Source organism: Coregonus lavaretus, assembly GCF_964263955.1.
Source record: "Coregonus lavaretus genome assembly, chromosome: 27".
NCBI classification, from domain to species: Eukaryota; Metazoa; Chordata; class Actinopteri; order Salmoniformes; family Salmonidae; genus Coregonus; species Coregonus lavaretus.
Window position 1 is genome coordinate 17556244 of NC_140014.1, and position 20813 is coordinate 17577056.

The following is a 20813-nucleotide window of genomic DNA, read 5'->3' on the forward strand; positions in this document are numbered from 1 at the left end:
AACATTTACAGTGGCTTTGTGAATATCTACACATGACTTCACTGTAAATCAGCTTCTTTGTATTTGTCTTGAGACAGTTTCTTTGTGAGTGTGTTGAAGATACAGCTGTGTCAGAGGGGACGTACAGAAGAAATGCACCGCTACAAGCATCCTTACCCTCCTTGGCAGGACCAAGAGGACATTTACGGAATAGTTTCTACCCCCTGCCTCTACTGAGGGGCCCAGGATGGGGGAGGGTAAGAGGAGAGCACCAAGCAGCACGCTACTTCTGAAGCGAATAATGCCGAGTGTGGCTTGTGCTCTGCTTTCTTTTCCCCTAGACCCTTCTCATCCACTCAATCTATTATTTTTGTCTCCCTTTCTCCTTAACTAGATTTATGCTAATCGACCAGTCTATTTCTGTCTTCCCTCATTTTCCACCATTCTCTCTTCCTCTCGATCTCCCTCCCTCCCACCCTCCGCTCGCTCCCTCCGTCTCAGAGAAGGCAGGGCTGCAGGGAGTCTGTGGCAGTAGCAGACTAGGGCTTGGCTCTCTGCAGCTCTGATATGTGTGTACCTGGAAGATCAGACCAAGGCCTGTTTTGATGTCTGCTTTCTGCTTTAGCAGTCTGCAGCCTCCAGTGGACAGGATCCCTGCCATGTTCTGACTGACAGAGTTTGGCTTTCTCATCTGCTCTACCGTGGCTGGCCATCTCTGAGCACTGGCTTTGATTTAGCTCACCCCTAAATCTGCTGCTCACGCCATTCATATACTGAACATGGCTGAAATCCATGTCTTTTATGTCTACGTACCATTTTATTCTCAAAGAGATGCCGTTCACATGGATACCTCTGTGAAATGATAATCCCCTCTTTATTATGGGCTGCATGTCATGCGAGTCTGTTCTCCATCATCATGGGAACAGTAACCATGTCATACTGTCATTCCTACCCCTAACACATAGTAACCAACAAGAAGTCATCTCTCTGAACTCTTGGTAGCTAACAATTACCTGAGGTTTCAAACAGAGCAATACGATTTGATAGCTAACCTTTCATACACAGGACAGGAATGGAATCATACGGAGGGGACATTGAACAAAGGTTGTGATCTAATCCAACCTTTTGAGATATTGAATTGAGCTCTAACAACAGATAGAACAGCAGCTCCAGCCTCTAGCAGCAGGCAGATCAAATGGAGAGAACACACTGGACCTTCACACCACAGAGAGAGAGAGTGAGAATCAGCAGACTGGCTGTACACACCAGCAGGGTGCTGCTAGCTGGACACCCTGCCTGGAACAGTCTGGGAAGTCCCCTATTCATTCATAGGACCACTTTAGGCCGTGCCTCTACAAAAAAAAAGTAAAACAGAAAAATACATTTTCAATTTTGGCTACGTATTTATTTTCTTGTTGATTTTATTTATGGACATATTTCTAGTGGTAGAGGGGGACGTTAGCTCCATGTGAAGTAATACGATTTTATTAATGTTCCATAAAGCCCAGCCCTATGTTGGCACAGGTCTGTCAGTCCATAACTCAAAAGTCTGTGGTATGCTATTTTAATTAGTGTATGCATGTCTTTGACGTTGGAATGGGGCTGAATCTGAGAGGAATTTTCCTCAAGATACCCTCTGCACTGGTCAGAGGGAAGGGGGCACCAGAGAAAGAAATATGGAGAGGAGGATGGATATGCGAAAGGATATCTACAGATACAAAGTACACAGATCCAAGAGGGAACATGCAACCATTCAGTTTAGTGAAGACTTGTTACAGTTGGAGAGGGAAGAAATTCCTTTCGTCAATGCTCCGATGACCTTCAGTCCCTGCCCTTCTGAATGGATGAATACTGGCCATTCTTCAGAATGAACTGGCTCTGAGAATGGCCTTCCTCTGAGCTCACTGTCTCTACGGAGCACTCCATAACCAGTTGTGTAAATCTGGAAAGGGGGAAGATTCGGACCGTATGAAAGGGGCTGAGACTATGCTTGAGTTGATCCTCTTAAAAGAGGAAAAAACATAATGAAGTGGGACTGATGTCAGAAAATACATTGATGAGATCAATAGTGACAGTAGCAAGATGATGTGAGTAGTGTTGTATCGCTGTCAATGCCAGAAATCAAAGCACAAACTCAGAATGAGCTGGTTTTAAAACTGAAAATACTCTTACTATTTACTAGTAGAAGTCAAATCAAAGGCTACTGGCTTTTCCAGCTATAGTATGTTTGCTTACACAAGATCTTTACTCATTAATATTTCATTTCACTTTTCCGGTCACACTTTATTTGGATAGTCCATCTGTAGATACTCTACAGATGGTCATACTATCTGTTGATAAGCAACTGCTTGCTAAGGCTAGGGTTTAGAATAAGGGTTAGGGTAAGGGTTAAGTTTGGGGTTAGGATAAGGGTTAGGGTTAGTTAGTTAAAATGTTACTGATAGTTAGTCTGTAGATGTTCTACAGACAATCCAAATAAAGTCTTACCCACTTTCCTAATTAGTAATTACTGTACACGTGTAACATATTAATATTACATGAGGGGAGGATAGTTGCATTAAACTCATTTTCTTTGATCTCCCATCTCTTCCTCACTCCCACATCTATTACTAATACACACACACACACACACACACACACACACCCAAAGCTGGATACTGGCACTTGCCTGTACTGAAGAGTCCTGTTGATATGGACCAGCTTGAGGGGGAGAAAGGGAGTGGGTGAGGGGGAGAGTTTGCTAGCGGTGGTAGTTGGAGAGATCTCTGGTCTGGTGTGTTTATAGGACACTGTGTCTGCCAGCGGAGTGTTTAGAATATTCTCCTCACTGCCTCCTTTTTACTGCTTGGACTGGAGGTCTGTGTGTACACTATTCTAATGCACAGTAGTAGTTTGTCATACAGTGGAGGTGAAAGTAGCCGATCTATTTGAGGAAGGGAAAATTCCCTGTGTGGTGATGGATCTCTACTAGTGGGTAGTTCCTCATTTTTCCCCATGTCCAGAGATTGTCTGATAACAGTAGTTTGGCCCGGTTTCTTGTTTTGGATAACAGGTTGTCCATCATCGTTCTTCTAAGAACTAAATGTTGTTTTACAACTCAAAAGATGTGATTGTCTCACAGTGAAGGATGAGCAGGCTGATTAAGCACTGTCAGACATATCATCCTTCCCCTCCCACTCAAATACATGGTCTAATGAAACACAAGAAGCTGTCCTGCTCCCTTTTAGTCACATCAGGGGTTTGTGTTCCACTTGGCTGACTGTCAGTGTGGATGAATGGAGGCGGCTGTGGAAGTGTGCTAAAGCGTTTGAGACAGAGGTCAGCCTGCTCTCTGGGTGTCGGGGAGCTAGTCTCGCAACCGTGTGGAAGAATCATTGTCTGCTCAAAATAGGCCTGTGCTGAGTCAGTGCAGTAAAACACCCCTGGTCATTGGAAATTGTACAATCGAGGTCTGATAATGTTAGTGTTCCAAGACGCTTGCATTTAAGGCTCAACCTTGACTTTATTGTGATCAGCTTACAAGACCCATTTAGATCTTTGTCAGCCATGTTTGATTCCCTGCCTCTAATCCAGTATTTCTCAAACTGGGGGTCCCGAGTGTGAAACAGACAGTATTTTAATAGACTATATACACTGAGTGTACAAAACATTAGGAACACCACCCTAATATTGAGTTGCACCCTTATTTTGCACTCAGAACAGCCTAAATTCGTTGGGACATGGACTCTGGAAACTGTTGAGCATGAAAATTCCAGCAGCGTTGCAGTTCTTGACGCACTCAAACCGGTGCGCCTGGCACCTACAGTACTACCATACCCCGTTCAAAGGCACTTCAATATTTTCTTTCCCATTCTCCCTCTGAATGGCACACATACACAATCCATGTCTCAATTGCCTCAAGGCTTTAAAATCCTTCTTTAACCTGTCTTCTCCCCTTCATCTACACTGATTGAAGTGGATTTAACAAGTGACATCAATAAGGGATCAAAGCTTTCACCTGTCATGGAAAGAGCAGGTGTTCCTAATGTTTTGTACACGCAGTGTATATTTGTATTGGAGATTTATGTCTTTGCCTATTCGATCTGGTTACTAACACTGACCTGCGGTACTGCACCAAATTCTTGTCAAAAAAACATCTGTGGTTCAGAACCGCATCTTGACTGTTGACCAGTCATCAGCATGGTGGGCGCATATCCAGATTAGTGACTAGAGAGCACTCGTTTCAGTCTGCTACAGATGCGTCTTTGACAGAACAATGGGCTGCCTGCCGATTTTTCATTGATCATTTTCATAATTCAGATCACACTGCTTTCAATAATTATGGGATGAAAATGTAACATTCTGGCGAATTTATTACGATATTTGTGAGGAAGAAAAAGGCTACAGACAGACCATGCTTTCCATCCGATCCTGCTCTGGACTCCAGAGAAATGACATGATATCCCTAGTTGATATTGGCTGCTAACATGAATTACATTCAGCTCAAAATGCAGGTGTAAAACAGTCTTTCTTTATCTTGCTTTTTGAAAATGCATCACCGTTAGCTATAATGACAGGCTACATTTGCGCAGAGATTGTTTGCGTGTGCGGGGGTCTCGAGGTTTGAACCACTTGCGGGTCAAAAAGTTTGAGAACCACTTCTCTAATCCATGCAGCCATCTTTGGTTTTACAGGAGCCTATCATACAGATACAATGTCATGCGAGTGTCATCCATTATCTGTAAATAATGCTGATGTAATCTTAACTAAACTAACCTTCTTCCCTTGCTCTCTCGTAGGCGGGAAGTGATGGCGAGAGCATCGGGAACTGTCCTTTCTCCCAGAGACTCTTCATGATCCTGTGGCTAAAGGGAGTGGTCTTCAATGTCACCACAGTGGACCTGAAGAGGTGAGTGAGGGAGACTACACGCTACCACGTCACACTAGCTATCTTGCTCACTCAACCACCACGTTACACTAGCCTTCTCACTCACTCCACCACCACGTCACACTTGCTAGCTCCTCCACCACCACGTCACACTAGTGCACTCACTCCACCACCATGTCAAGCTAGCTCCTCCACCACAACGTCACGCTAGCGCGCTCACTCCACCACCACGTCACGCTAGCTCCTCCACCACAACGTCACACTAGCTGGCTCCACCACCACCACGTTACACTAGCTAGAGCACTCACTCCACCACCACGTCACGCTAGCTCCTCCACCACAACGTCACACTAGCTGGCTCCACCACCACCACGTTACACTAGCTAGAGCACTCACTCCACCACCACATCACGCTAGCTCCTCCACCACAACGTCCCACTAGCTGGCTCCACCACCAACACGTTACACTAGCTAGCTTCTCCTCCACCACCACGTAACACTAGCTAGCTCCTCCACCACCACGTAACACTAGCTAGCTCCTCCACTACCACGTAACACTAGCTAGCTCCTCCACCACCACGTAACACTAGCTAGCTCCTCCACCACCACGTAACACTAGCTAGCACCTCCACCACCACGTCACACTAGCTAGCTCCTCCATCATCACACTAGCTAGCTTCTCCTCCACCACCTAGTAACACTAGCTAGCTCATTCCCCCAGAAGGGATCAGCCTTCTACTCTTCCTCTGCTCCTGGAGGGCCAGGGGAATGTTCTCTCTCTCTTCTCTCTCATTGCCTCCCAGAGCTTTTCTGGGCTCTCCACTAACACTTTGATCCAACCCCACCTCAAACATTTTCACCGCCCTTACTTCTTATTTGGTTTTCCCATGACCTTTCCCAACCCGGGGAAATCTGGAAAATAAACAAGCTGCGTTCTGGAGAGGCTATTTGAGGTTGTAATCACTTCCTCCCTAGATTTGGGGGTAAATTGTATTTTTCTTACTCTAAAATCAAAGCAAAATCTAAAAGGATCAAAGCAGAATCTAAAAGGATCATCTTCCCCTCCCAAAGTAATTTGAACACTATTTAGTCTTGGCTGAAACTGCAGCAAACTTCCTTGCCCATTTTCTGTAGAAGGCTGCCTGGCAGCTCCTTACCCAACCATTATTTTTACATTTTAGTCATTTAGCAGACGCTCTTATCCAGAGCGACTTACAGTTAGTGAGTGCATACATTTTCATACTGGCCCCCCATGGGAATCGAACCCACAACCCTGGCGTTGCAAACGCCATGCTCTACCAACTGAGCTACACGGGACTATATCCCTCAATGCATCATCTAAACACTTCCTGATTGTTTTTCCTCTTCCCAGGCCAGGGCTGTTGCCATACAGTATGTGTGATTATTTTCAGATATAGAAATGGACTCTTGATTTCCATGGGCCTTTCATCATTGCTGTCTGACTGACAGTATAGTATACTGCAGGCACTCTGATGAAGTGTTGTAAAGGGGATAGCTCAGCCATGCAGATACTTATGCATCGCTTAGAATCTCTTCTCCTGAGAAAGCTCAAACACTGCTACCTCTGCCAGGGTTGGTCCTGTGGGTAATCTAGAGTTGGAAACAAAACAAGACAAGACTGGGTAGTACACAGAGCAACCTTCTCTTTTACTTTTGGAGGCACCGGGATGTTGTGTCTTTGGCTATCTGTGAATGTATTTGCACATGTATCTATGTCTGTGTGTGAGGGTGTGTAAGACGAAACGAGCTTCCAGAGGTCTTGTAAAAGGCAGTGGAGGGTGTCCGCCCACTTAAGTGTCTGTTTTCCCCTCTTTTGTCAAACATGTCTTTGTTCAGCTGTTCTGACCACATACTGCTTTGGCCTTTTTTAGACGACTGATAAAGGGTTCACTTTTTCCACACAGTAGTGTGTCAACAGAAAGAGGCAAAGTATTGCACAAATATGTCCTATTTTATCCCTTTTTATTGCTGTATGGAACTAAAGGACAGTACATTTTATAATCTTAAGTTTTGTGACCTTGCTATGGAAAACTATTAAAAAAGCCTTTTTGGCTCAATTCTTTGAATAACATATTAAAGCATTTTTATTTATATTTTTCAGAGTACACTTACCCCCTCCCCCTGTTCCTTAATGATGCCATGGGGCGAGGGTGCTTCCTGTGCTCATGCCAAAGGGTTGAGGTCACTTCCTGTTTTTGGGGGCCCCTGTGACTAGTTGGTCTTACGAGTCTGTTTCACATCTCCCCTTGTAGGGAGACCTTAATCACTGTACTTCGCACATAACATTGCATGGTGACATGGCCTGCAAGTGAAGCAGTCTCTATATATAGATCAGTGGTAGGCAGTTCTCTGCATCAAAGTTAATTTGCGGCAAACTTTTTTTTGTGAATTGGCTCAGACACGACAAACCAGATACAATAATTTTGTTTTTTCTGATTTTACTTTGAAATTCATTTATGTATTTTTTTGTTTGATGATTATGAAACATGACTCAGGGCTTTGTGTTGTTGATGGGTCATTCATCACACACTCATTATGTTCTGTGTGTTCATCATATCTCACCTCCCAGAGACATCTGGAACAAAAGAAGCCTGCTCTGAGCACTGCGGACAGAAGAATGGACACGGACACATGCACAAACTCACAGGCGCATACATCACCCGGTTGAAAATAAAGTCCAGCCCAGGGTGTCTGAGGGGGGATGGCTGTAGAGGGATAGAGTGGTCTGGAACAGTCTAGCATGGAACTGGGACAGGGAATTGTGTCCTGTCTATGGGCCACAGCCCACTGATCTGCAAAAGCAATAGAACTGGGCCCTGGGGGAGACACAGAATAATGCTTTAATGATTGTTGATTATTTTTAAAGACTAGATAAAGACTAGATGGATTATAGGGATATAAAGGGATAGATTAGTGAGTAATCTGTGATGGCTCAGTTTTGTAGTATAAAACTTTATTATCCCCAGGGGGAACTTGGTTTTGCAGCAAAGTCATCCATACAAACAAGACAGACATTTCAACAACATGAAGGAAAGGGGGATACCTAGTCAGTTATTCCTACTGAATGCATTCAACTGAAATGTGTGTTCCGTATTTAACCCAACCCCTCTGAATCAGAGAGGTGAGGGGGGCTGCCTTAATCGACATCCACGTCATCGGCGCCCGGGGAACAGTGGGTTAACTGCCTTGCTCAGGGGCAGAACGACAGATATTTACCTTGTCAGCTCAGGGATTCGATCCAGCAAGCTTTCAGTTACTGGCCCAACGCTCCTACCCGCCAGGCTACCTCTTAACACAGTATAAGATATGCATTGCATTTGGCTGATTTTGAGTATTTATTAGTGCGTTGTGACATGCCCACTAAATCCCCTCTCTTCTCTGCTCCCCAGGAAGCCTGCAGACCTCCAGAACCTGGCCCCAGGCACACACCCTCCTTTCATCACCTTCAACGGGGAGGTCAAGACCGACGTCAACAAGATCGAGGAGTTCCTGGAGGATGTCCTCAGCCCACCCAAGTGAGTCGTCTGGTCTGGTTGGCAACGGGCTGTTACACCCACTAGGCACTTCACATCACACTGCCTCCACGAGTAGATACCTACGATACAGTATACACTCTGCTTGTCAGATCTAACCAGGTGTGTGTGTGTGTGTAGGTTCACCAAGCTTGGCGCCAGACACCCTGAGTCCAACACCACTGGGATGGACATCTTTGCCAAGTTCTCAGCCTTCATCAAGAACTCCAAACCAGATGCCAACGAGGGTGAGCTTCCTCTCCCTACACAACAGATATATATTATACACACACACAAAGTTTAGTTCCAGGTTACTACTCAAAAGTCAGTGGACGAGCAATACTCAGAAATTGAGTCACACTAGTGGCGCAGGAAGAGTTCTGTGGTTGCTAGGCAACAGCGGTAGCCTGAGGTGATTGGTGGCTGGGTGAGAGTGTGGGTCTGACACGGGAACACAGTGCTTTTGTTCTCTGGGGTGGCCTCTCTCTGTCCCCAGGCTCATTCCTTCCCCTGTTTCCCATGTCACCTGGCTGGGCTGTCTAAAAAAACATCCAAACAGCCTGGTAAAAACAACAGAGAGAGATGGCCTGGACATGAGCTCAAAGCACCTCTCTTGTCTTCCCTAGCTTTGGTTTAACAGCCATGCCACAGCTATAGATGATAAATTGCCTTATAAAAACTAGTTGATAACACAACAATCATATTGTGTTATGACCATGGGAAGACATGATTTGTACAAGACAACAGATGACAGTATACTGTAGCTTTGCCTCAGTCATATTGGCTAATGTTTCTCTGTCTGTATGCCATGTTAATCTGGGGTCAGCTGTTTTATGACATACAGTATCAGTTCATGTTGTTTGGTATCTTGGATGGTATGGTTTCTATTCGCCACCCTGCGGTAATATTGATCCATCGTGATGGTTGGCTTTGAATTCCTTCTGGGCTATGTCAACACTACTGCTGACAGTCATATCTGAATGATAAGCATGCCCTATTTATAAGACTGTAAATGTAAAACACATGCCTTGTCACATTCTCTCCAACTGGCTACATACGCTGCATTCAAATCAGTAGACTTTGCTCAATAAACCACAATGAGTCCATCCCCTGCTATCTATGTTGGCTGCATGGACCACACCTTATTTGGGGGCTCAAGAAAATGCCAAAACTGGGAGCGAGGAATGTCTGAAAGTATTTATGCAAGGCAGCTCTAGTTCTGCCATCTTGCTATGCAATGCTGCCCTCTGCTGTATGTTTCCTGTAGTGTTTGTTTGGAAAGGGGTCCAGAATATTCAACACAATGCAGGCAGGCTGGTTTGTGAATGCTATAATGCAGGTGACAGTTGTTGCGATAGTGTAATGAGAGATGATAAATTTTCCTTTTTCTGCTGTAGGTCTGGAGCGTGGGCTGTTGAAGACACTGCAGAAGCTGGATGAGTACCTGCGCTCCCCGCTGCCTGACGAGATCGACCACAACAGCATTGAGGACATCAAAATCTCCACTCGCAAGTTCCTGGATGGTGACGAGATGACACTGGCTGACTGCAACCTCCTGCCCAAGCTGCACATTGTCAAGGTGAGACTGAGGATGTTAAACAGGATATTACACATACATTACAGCTGAGTTAGCAGAGTCCTTATAGTCCATGAGCCAGACCCCCAAATATGGCTCTTCGGGCTCACTTGGGGTGCCAATGTCTCATAGTGATTTCTGTGAAGGTCTATGTTCCTGGAGTTGGAAAATGTGTAATAATAGTGCAGCAAGTGGAGCTTTCTCCGGTTATCACTTTCTTTCATCCATTCCTCCTTCCCATTAATTTTTCCCTATTACAGACAATGTCAGTATACAATAAGTTATTGCTCACGTATACCCTTTAACCATATATAATTGGAAAGCTTTGATTCACAGCTATCCATCAGACACATTTTCTGAATGTTCAGGTCAACAGAACTTTGACCTTTGACCTCTGGGGTACATATCATAATTACCTTTGCTTTAAAAAGGAAACCCTGATACATTTTAACATTGTTTGACAAGTGATTCTGAAAATATAACCAACTTTGAAAGCACCAGCTACAACTATTGTTTAAAAATCGCCCATATTATGCCATTGACATTAGAATAATGGAAGCTTAGCCATAGCATTCCATATAGTGGGGCAACTATGTTTTTGGATTGTAACTTTGCTGATAGAGGCACCAAATTTCACACACACAGTTAAAACAGTTTTTTTTTTAAAGATTTGTAGATACACAGAAGTATTTTTCCAATATGGCCACCAAACAACTCAATGGGGTCTCGTTGGATACATTTTGCATGACGATACCTGTATTAAATAGAATACACAACCAAATGAGCCAGATGTGTGTGTGAGATGTTAGACGTTTTTGAGGGAGCGTGCAATTGGCATGCTGACTGCAGGAATTTCTACCAGAGCTGTTGCCAGTGAATTTAATGTTAATTTCTCTTCCATAAGCTGCCTCTAATGTCGTTTTAGAGAATTTGGCAGTATGTCCAACCGGCCTCAGAACCACAGACCACGTGTAACCACGCCAGCCCAGGACCTCCACATCCGGCTTCGGGGGGATTTCTGTCTGTAATAAAGCCCTTTTGTGGGGAAAAACTAATTCTAATTGGCTGGGCCTGGCTCTCCAGTGGGTGGGCCTGGCTGCCAAGTGGGTGGGCCTATACCCTCCAAGGCCCACCAATAGCTGCACCCCTGCCCAGTCATGTGAAATCCATAAATTAGGGCCTAATTAATTTATTTCAATTGACTCATGTCCTTATATGAACTGTAACTCAGTAAAATCTTTGAAATTGTTACATGTTGCGTTTTATATTTTTGTTCAGGGTATATGTGAGCAATAACTTGTTGTATAGGCCAGGGTTTCCCAAACTAGAATACAATACAATGTTTGACGACATAGTGTGAAATGCTTACTTACAAAATTGGTTAGGAGCCCGTACAACGGCAGCCATCTCCTCCGGCGCCATTATTCCCCAAGTGAGCCCGACCTACTATTATAGTGGACTATTATAGTGATCACTCATCAAAGCTACCTTTGCTGATAAGGTAGCACAATGCTGGAATGCTGGTGTTTGCAAAACATCTTATGCATGAGTATCTTGGTAGCGCATGCCATTCTGCTACTCAAGTCATGTTGTACCACTCTTGGCCTATAGAGGGACGGGTTCTCTAAAAGTTTGTTCTGAGACTAACTTACTTCATCAATGTCCCCCTCCATCCACAGGTGGTGACCAAAAAGTACAGAGGCTTTGACATTCCCAAGGATATGACTGGCATCTGGCAGTACCTGCAGAACGCCTACACACGCGAGGAGTTCACCAACACCTGCCCCAGTGACAAAGAGATTGAGATCGCCTACCAAGACGTGGCCAAGAGGCTGGTCAAATAGGCCCATCCCACATCCACGCCCCCCTACCCCTCCCCAGCACTGGGACTGGTCTGTTCAGACACGAGAAAGAACTATGGACTCCTCAGTTAAAGCAAACCTAATGCATGAATCTCTTTGTTCCTACTTTTCTCTTTTTATTTTTGGAAGATCTCTTGAGTACATGAAGAAGCTCAGAAAGGTCCATTGCTTTTGTTTATTGCTTTTTTGTTGTCTTTTTTTTAATGATGATTGTTTCGAGGCGTCTGACTGGCGAGATGGTCGAGATACCTGCCAGATTGGACGCAGGCTGGTGTGTATCCGAGCTTATCAGTTTTGGAGGGCCATCAACACACACTCCTTATAAAGTGGCCTTCCGGCTGACCCTCTGATTCCACACGGGAATATGGTCACAAGCGTTTTTTTCTGTTGTCTGTTGAATATTGATTTGCTTTTTAGGCTTGCTATGATAATGACCATTACAAGACTGATTTTGTGTGTTGGCTAAGGAGTTGGTTTAAACAGTGTTGAAAGCTTCAGTGTTTTTGGCTCTAGAGGGTAAATGAGGGCAGGTTTCACTGCATGTAGTGCATTAGACGCTAGGCCAAACCACAGAGTTTGACGACATAGTGCGATATGCTTCATTTTACTGTTGCATTGCTTGAGTCAATTGGAATAACTATAATACAGTTAAGGCTACCTGTTGTCCATGCTCTGATACCATTTACTCCATAACCTTGTATGTGGACACATGGGTGCAAACATCCATGTCAATTATGCTAGCTGAGCTCAGTCTACAGTAGGCTTAGAGATGTACCTGTACCAAGTCCTTAGATGACATGTTTTCAGCTCAGGACAAGGGAACCTACGATGCATGAAATATTAGATAATATGTAGCAAACAAAACCAACCATTTGGACTTCTATGGGAATACAAACTGTCCTTCATCACTGCGTTGCCTCATATCACTGCTCCATATAGACACTGACACTCTTGGCAGTAAAGCTCAATTTGCCCAAAAATAACATTTTTTTCTCTCCTGTAAGGTATGAAGGGAAGTCTTTAGCTTGTGTTGTGCTGGTAGCAGTGGTAGTTTATATTACACTTCTGCCACCAAAAAGGGGACATTATTCTGGTCTCACTGTGGATTGAATGACTCCTGTTATCTAAACTAGTGAAGTAAATGAAAACACACACTTGCCGTCTCGCTTTCTGCTATAGCATACAGAAGAACCCCAATGTGCGATCAGGCAGCAGAAAAGGTGACACTATATTTATGAGAAAAGGCATTGGGGAGAGGAGAATGGTAATGTAATGACCATCATTTAGGATTTCCTTTTCTCATTATTTAGAATGCTCTCAACGGTAGTGAATGTAGTATTCTGTCATAGTTTCAAAATGCTTTAGTGTGGATAAAGCAAAAATATATATTGGTTTGTTTCTTCTCCCCATGTTTTGCCATCCTTTCAGACATTTGTTGTAATACAAATTTTATAAAAGGATTTGTAAATATTTGTTTTGATTATTCAGAATAAGCCTTTTTTTTTACCTGCTTGGGTTTTAGTACTAGAAGACATCTCCTCTGGCCTTATTCTTATCTGGCCTCTTGCTCAGATGGTTTTCAAAAATCACAACAATTATGAAATGTGTATGTCAATTTCAGAAGAAAAGATCCAGGCTATGTCATGGCTTTGTTTTTAAACAATATTGACATTATTGAAATAAACCTATTATTGGGACTCTGGTTTGTGGGCGTGATTGCTGGGGGTTGTTCCAGAAAGCAGGATCAGCCAGCTAACTGTCCCAAAAATTCTAAAACAACTATATTTTCGAGGAATATAGACTTGAAATTGGCATGCTATAATTTACTCATTAACCAACAACCCATATTCAAGAGAAGTTTAGCTTCCTAAATGAATCAGACAATCAAGATGTATATTTGACTGCTTTTCATAGTTAGCTGGCTAACTTAATGATCCTACTTTCTGGAACACCCCACTGGACTAATGACCTAGCGGCCTACAGTTACTGTGCATTTCCTTGTGTTATGTGCAGTGGTGTAAAGTACTTAAGTAAAACTACTTTAAAGTACTACTTAAGTCGTTTTTAAATAGTAAATCTGTCATTTACTATTTATATTTTTTGACTACTTTTACTTCCCTACATTCCTAAAGAAAATATTGTGCTTATTACTCCATACATTTTTCCCTGACACCCAAAAGTACTCATTACATTTTGAATGCTTAGCAGGACAGGAAAATGGTCCAATTCATGCACTGATCAAGAGAGCACGTGGTCATCCCTAATTCCTCTGATCTGGTGGACTCACTAAACACATGTATCTTTTGTAAAAACTGTTGGAGTGTGCTCCTGGCTATTCGTACATTTTTTAAACAAGAAAATGGTGCCGTCTGCTTTGCTTAATGTAAGGAATTTGAAATGATTTGTACTTTTGATACATAAGTATATTTTAGCAATTACATTTACTTTTGATACTTAAGTATATTTAGAACCAAATACTTTGACTTTTACTCAAGTAGTATTTTACTGGGTGACTTTCACTTTTACTTGAGTAACTTTCTATTAAGGTATCTATACTTTTTCTCAAGTATGACAATTGTCTACTTTTTCCACCACTGGTTACAGTATGTGTTATTGATGGTAGACAGAGGAGCTGGACTAAGACCAGTTTTTTAACTAACTGATCTATTCATAGTTTTCACTATAGTGGAATGAATGTCCAACCCATCCTTCCCCCTGAAGACGCCTTCAAATTGAGCCTTCAGCTTCATTATGTTTTGGAGTCTGTCTGCTTCTTATTCTCCTCTGTTCCACTGCACAAACAAGTCAATTCTACTCGCAGATAATCCCCAAAGTTGTGCAAGCAGGAAGAGGTGTGTGGGCGTACAGTTGGGTGCCCTCCAGATCATTAAAGTATTGTGTTTCACTCCCAGACATTCTCTTTTTTGGCTGAATAGCATTGCCACACAGTCTCTCCTCATAACTCACATAGAGGAAATCCACCCAGACGTAAACAGATGGATGGACTGGAGCTGTGTGTGTGCGTCTGTCTGTCTGCCTGTGTCTCTGTTTGACCAAAACAAGGCTGGCTATCATTTAGAGTCAAACCACACACTCATTAGGGGGAGGTTGGTGTAGTGTATTAGGGTAATTGTGTAATTTGGGTGAGGGAGGGGTTGTTGTGTGTCCGAAATGGTAAGCCTGTGCTGTGTTCCAGTCTCTGCTCTGCTCTGGGTGAGAACAGGGAGGAAGACCAACAGGGGGAGCCAGTCACCATGATCTGCAATGGTCTTCTCTCCTGAGAGACAATGCCATGTTGTGAGTGTATCTGTGGTTACTATATGGTCATTTGAATAGTGTTAAATTATGTTTTTGAGCAAGTGGTTGAAGGATAAAAAAAAAAAAAAAAAAGGTACTTAAGACAATTGTTCAGCCAATACCCTTGTTCTTTAGAACTGAATGTCTTTTGTTTATGTGTTATCTATTGTCACCATAAGAATCCAACAGAAAAAAGATATTTTGCCATTTTACACAATTCATGTTTGTTAGCATAGTGACTGACTGGTTTATCTGAGAGCACAGTAAGGTGTTATGTCTGTACCTGGCATTAGACCTTATCCAGGGCAGTGCCAGCACAGTTTACACGTTCCCCACAACACCCATTTATACAGATGGATAAATATTTACCCTAGTAAAGTACCTCACTCAAAGGTACATAGTGATGTCCCAACTGGGCTTTAAACCTGCAACCCTCTGGTTACCTTAGCACTCCTAGCCCTAGAATGGGATATCAGGTTGCTGATGATGCTTTACCATGTGACCATGTTTCACACTCTTTGTTTGGTGAAAAATGTAGGTTTGTCACAAGATTGTCTGTAGTTAGGCCTAATCTTATGTAAGACTTTGCATGGGAAGGCAACATTAGGGGATAGCAGGCCATCTTAAAAATCTACCCACTTCTCTATACTGAATAGAGTTGAATTATGTTGAGTCCAATTTAGTTTGATAGAGCCAGACAGTCTAAAGTGGATTTATACTCTCGTCTTGAAGGAACAAAATGCCATTCATAGTCATTATCTGGCCTTTCGCATCCCATGACTCCTGATGAAGAACAGGTTTATATTAGAGGCATGGAGACTGGTGTTAAATTAACTTTTATGGACAAATATTATTTTCATGATCGTTTTTGCGCTGCCACTTTGGCTGCCAAGAGCTGTTCACCGTTGATTTGTGCCACGGTCCGCGATACAAAGCACAGTGTTGAGCTTTCACTGTAAAGGCCCAGGCTGTCCTGTTGAAAAACGTTAACGCACCCCTCACACGCACCAACCCACCCGAGACGCGAAAAGCGTCCGCTTCTGGAAAGGCGGGCACGCGGTGTGTTGTTGTTCTTGGAAGGAGACGGGGCAGAAACATTCCTCCCTGACTCCAGTTCTGTAAATCTCACAGTCCCATAATGCTTTCCATGCACTTTATCTACGCTGTACATCTTCGGCAGCGTTGGCTTTATGGATACACGGCGTCTGCGACTTGTTAGCGAAAGCAAAGCGCCGGGAGTTGGACATGTTGATCCTCCAACAAGGTGTGTTTTTCTATCTGGCTTTATGAAAGTCATAAGCACCATGTATCGTGCTCAGTTGACTTATGTATTCGTTTTTGGCTGTGTTAGAGGCCTTGTCTGTTATTATCCGCATAGGCCATAAATAGCAGAGGTATAGGCCTTTTCCCCTGGGGGGTTGGGGGTAGGCTAATTACTGTATGTCTCTCTGCTGTGCTGCTAAGATCTTCATATGAAGTATTTCAAAGTTTTGATTTGCATGTGTTTTGGTTTATATCAGAAGTCAATGTTTTATTATTGGGATATCAGATGTTAACTGCAGTTGACTGACTGGTTACATGTTTCTTCTGATGGTTGACAGTTTCTGGCAATGTGTCAGTGAGTGAGTGACTTTTCTACATTTACAGGCCTGCAGTCTCCCATTGAGGACAATGTGCCAGTGGCTCCGTGACACACAGTAGATGTGACTGGGGCACAGCAGGGTGCCAACAGCGTTAAAGGGTATGTACGTACATACAAGGTCTGTGCCAGTTACCATACAGCTTATGGCATTGTGGCGCCGTGTCACCCCTCCATCCTCTTAACAGGGCGGTCTATGAGTGGAAAGACTTATATTCTATTCAGAGGAGCCGTTCGCCGTATCGCCTGCAGTTAACCATGGTGGGTTTGTGTGCACACTGTTTGTTTGAGGGTTTATTAAGATGTGGGAGAGAGGGTAGGTTTCTCCGCAGGGCATGGGTGACTGTTGTGGGAGATAGGGCGCCCAGTGAGCTGGTCTGGTCTCACCCCCCTGGCCCCTTCACTCACACACTGTGGCAGGGCTGTGGTGAGTGTGGCTCTGTGCTGGCCTGGCAGTGAGGGGTCTACTACAGTCTGTGGTGGGGGGTCTGTGAGACAGCACCTCAGGCCCCACTAGAGGACACTGTACCACAGCAAGCCTGGAGGGAATGGTTTTCCTGACCTGGCAGAAGCTGGAGTCATGGGCTGAATCTCAAATCACCCACTTACCGGCCCCCATTTGCGCATTCACATACGCCTCAATTTGCACAAGTGTCCCAAAGCTGAGGGAGTGAAAATTATCGAGGGTGTAGGGGCTAATTAGACCCTCAGATAGCCACTTCGACCGAGGCAGCAAGGCTGCAGGCTTCAGAGCGAAGTGCTATCCTGACACGCACTGCGATATGTTTGGAGTTTGTGTAATTTCATACAAAAGAATGGATAGGTGTGCCTAATTATGCCACGTGCATTTGTTTATGTCTGATTGCGAGACTTGACACATGTAACAGATAAAATACCTCCCAAATTAAATGTTTAGCTGTTACTGAGGTTTATACCTTGTAAAACAACAGTGGTGATTTGTTAATTCGAATTTCATGCTCTTTTTATTATTTAAAAGTGGAACATGAATTGCATCATTCAAGTCAGGAGTGTGTCCAGAAGTTGATGGGGTTAGTGATCCCATCGCCACTCTCTGTAAGTCACCCTCGGAGTTTCGTCAGCAACACGTGACAACAGAGGGCCCTCCGAGCGAGTTGGTACGGGCGAGGGGGTGGTTGGGGATTCACCGATGGATAACTGCATACTCTGTTGTGGGTGTGGCGAAATAAGTGGGTGGATAAACAGAAGTCGGTGTATGGAAAGCGAATTGGCTAATTGGGCAGATTTGTTGCCACTCAAGACAGTTTTTCGTGGGTGATTGGGCTGCACGCTAAGTCTCCTAACCTGCTATGTAAACATTAAGCTGACCCGCGGTGCTCCGGGCTATGGCTGGTCTAACCAATAATGGAGAGCTGATGTTATACCCATCGCTGTTGATCCACCTACTGATGTTACACCCATCGCTGTTGATCCACCTACTGATGTTACACCCATCGCTGTTGATCCACCCACTTCTTTCGCAACACCCACTTTCAGACACACTCCAAGTATGCATTTACCTAGCCGATTAAACTCAACTCCATGATTTACGATGAAGTTGAGTGGCGACTAATGTGGGCGGCCTGGAGCGCCTACATTCTATGTTATAGCGGGCTATTCTTTGGGTGCTGAAATCCGTAGTGTTTGATTAAAACTTCATTTTATGTGAAGTCAGACTCGAGTCCGCCCACACTAGTCGTCGCTCAACTCCATCGTAAATCGTTGAGTTTAGTCAGCTAGCAGTTACCCATACTTAAGAAACTACCACTGGGAAACCATATCTCGTCTATGGTCAGCACTTTTGCAGCAAGTGTGTGTATAAGTTACATGCCTTCTACATGAGTTAAGTATCTTCTTCTTGATTGGTATGTCTGATCATTTGTGTGGGTGGCTTTATGAGATTACAATAGCAGTCTGTTTTGTTTTGTCTGTAACAAAAGACTATTAGACATAAAAGACTTGCTCCGTCAGCACCCCTCTTTCCTGCCCACAAGAAGATTTACCTTGCAATTTATATGCTACGCTAGTGTGTCAGAGTTGCCCTCAGGGCATATCTGTCTGGTATGTAGCAAATTATTGCTGTGTGAGTGTGTGTGTGTGTGTGTGTGTGTGTTTAAGCCTGTGTGCGTGTCTTTAGCATATAGAACAAAAAAGTATCCATGTTATTCTCATAGAGGGTTATGCCCTGGAAAAGAACCAGGAAACACCAGTATGTTTAGCAAACAGATAATCCGACGTGTGTGTGTCTGAGAGTGCGTGTCAGTGTGTTTGTGTGTGTCTTTGTTCTAAAGTGAACTAGCAGGTTCCCTTTTTAGACCTGTGGCATATACAGGGGGAAAGAGGTCTTTGAAGTGCTGGGTCTGCCATCCATCTCCAAATTGCTGGCTTTCATTTCACGCCAGCTACTGCAGAGGCCAGGGCTATTAAAGAGAAAGGCTCACTCGGCTCCTACCCCTCCCTACCAAGTCTCCACGGTGAAACTACAACTAGAGTACTAGGCCACTTACTCGGAGCACAACTTAAAGATATGGTGAGGAGATTATTATACTGTCAGAATGCTTTAGTGTAGAGCAGAACACAATATAGAGAACTACAGTGGAGTAGAGTGTTCAATAGAAAAGAGTAGAGTATAGAAGACTATAGTTCAGTAGAATAGAGTACAGTCAAACATAGCACAGTTTAGTAGAGCATAGCAGGGTTTCCCAAACTCGGTCCGGGGGCCCCTCTAGGTGCACATTTTGGTTTTTACCCTAGCACTACACAGCTGATTTCAAACAATCAAAACGTGATGATGAGTTGGTTATTTGAATCAACTGTGTAGTGCTAGGGCAAAAAACTAAACGTGCACCCAGGACCGAGTTTAGGAAACCCTGGAGTAGATCACAGCAGGCGCATGAAATCAGTGTGATATTCTCCAAAGTGAACCTCTGATCTCTTACCGCAGGTGCTCCTCCGCCCCCAGTTTCTCAGTCCTCTGATCTCTAAACCAAGGTGTCTACTTTACTCGCCAGGAGCCATAATGGATGCCATCGCATTTAAAATGAACACTGGAGGAGGAGGAGAAGGAAGGAAACCCCGGCCTATATCGATTGCCCTGCCGCTTTACCATAGTAGACAATACACAGGGCCTCCGTAAGTGTCTGAGGCAGGTTGTCTCTCCTAATGGCTTTTAGCCCTCAATTAAGTAAGTAACAGAAGCCTAGGCGAAATGCTTTAACCATTAATAAGACAGCAAGTGTTACTCCTGAAGGATGTCAGTTCACCAGGAGGCCTGCTCTGAACATAAGACCTCCACAAAGTCAAGATTAGCCTGCTCCTTTGTTGCAGGGAGCTGTGATCGCTGTGGCCAGACTCAACCCTGTCTACTGATAATCTCACAGGACATGTTGCAGTAAATGCTCTGGCTCTGCGCGGGACCTCCTGAAGTAAGAAAGGGAGGTTGAACAATGGTGTGGTTCAGTATCTTTAACGATGGAGGGGAGGGTGGGTTGATATGGAGCGAAGGATTAATCTGGAACAGGGTCTGAAGTGGATCAGTGTTATATGGTACCAGAACCCTGAGCTGGGCCGCAGGGCTGGCACGGCTTGAAAGGCAGCGTAGGTTGGAGGAGCCCGGTCGGTTTTGTTGTTCACTTGTGTCTGGTTCTGTTTCCCGGGACGTAGAGGCGGTCATCTTGTTTTTATAAAAGTTGTTTATTTGGAGTGAGGTCCCTCTCGGTTGTAGTGAAAAGCACTGTAGCCTCACTGTTTCAAATCATGGCGATTTTTGGGTAAGTCTGGCTTTGATGGAACAACAGCCATGGGTTAAGCCTCCGACACACAGACTTACAGAGAAACACACATTCGACACATGCATGCATGGCCCCTCACACACACACACACACACACACACACACACCAGTACACCTGTATTTCACGATACTTCCTTGATGTAGTGCCTAGAAACTGAACTGAAAGACAGCCTCAGAAAATGACTGTATTGGTTTGATCTTCTCACACCAGCCCAGTAAATCCTCTATAGAGAGTTCAGAACTGGGATGGG

At 44.1% G+C, this 20813-nt stretch overlaps 1 protein-coding gene across 1 annotated transcript in view; it reads left to right on the forward strand.

Moving 5' to 3' along the window:
• Window positions 1–13514, forward strand: part of LOC311102511 (chloride intracellular channel protein 4) — a 29658-nt gene extending 16144 nt beyond the window's left edge. The window contains exons 2-6 of the mRNA XM_084143873.1: window positions 4758–4867; window positions 8257–8382; window positions 8521–8627; window positions 9777–9958; window positions 11635–13514. Coding sequence (XP_083999999.1) covers window positions 4758–4867; window positions 8257–8382; window positions 8521–8627; window positions 9777–9958; window positions 11635–11799 — 690 coding nt within the window. The 3' untranslated portion in view covers window positions 11800–13514. The remainder of the gene's footprint in view (window positions 1–4757; window positions 4868–8256; window positions 8383–8520; window positions 8628–9776; window positions 9959–11634) is intronic.
• Window positions 13515–20813: the final 7299 nt, after the last annotated feature.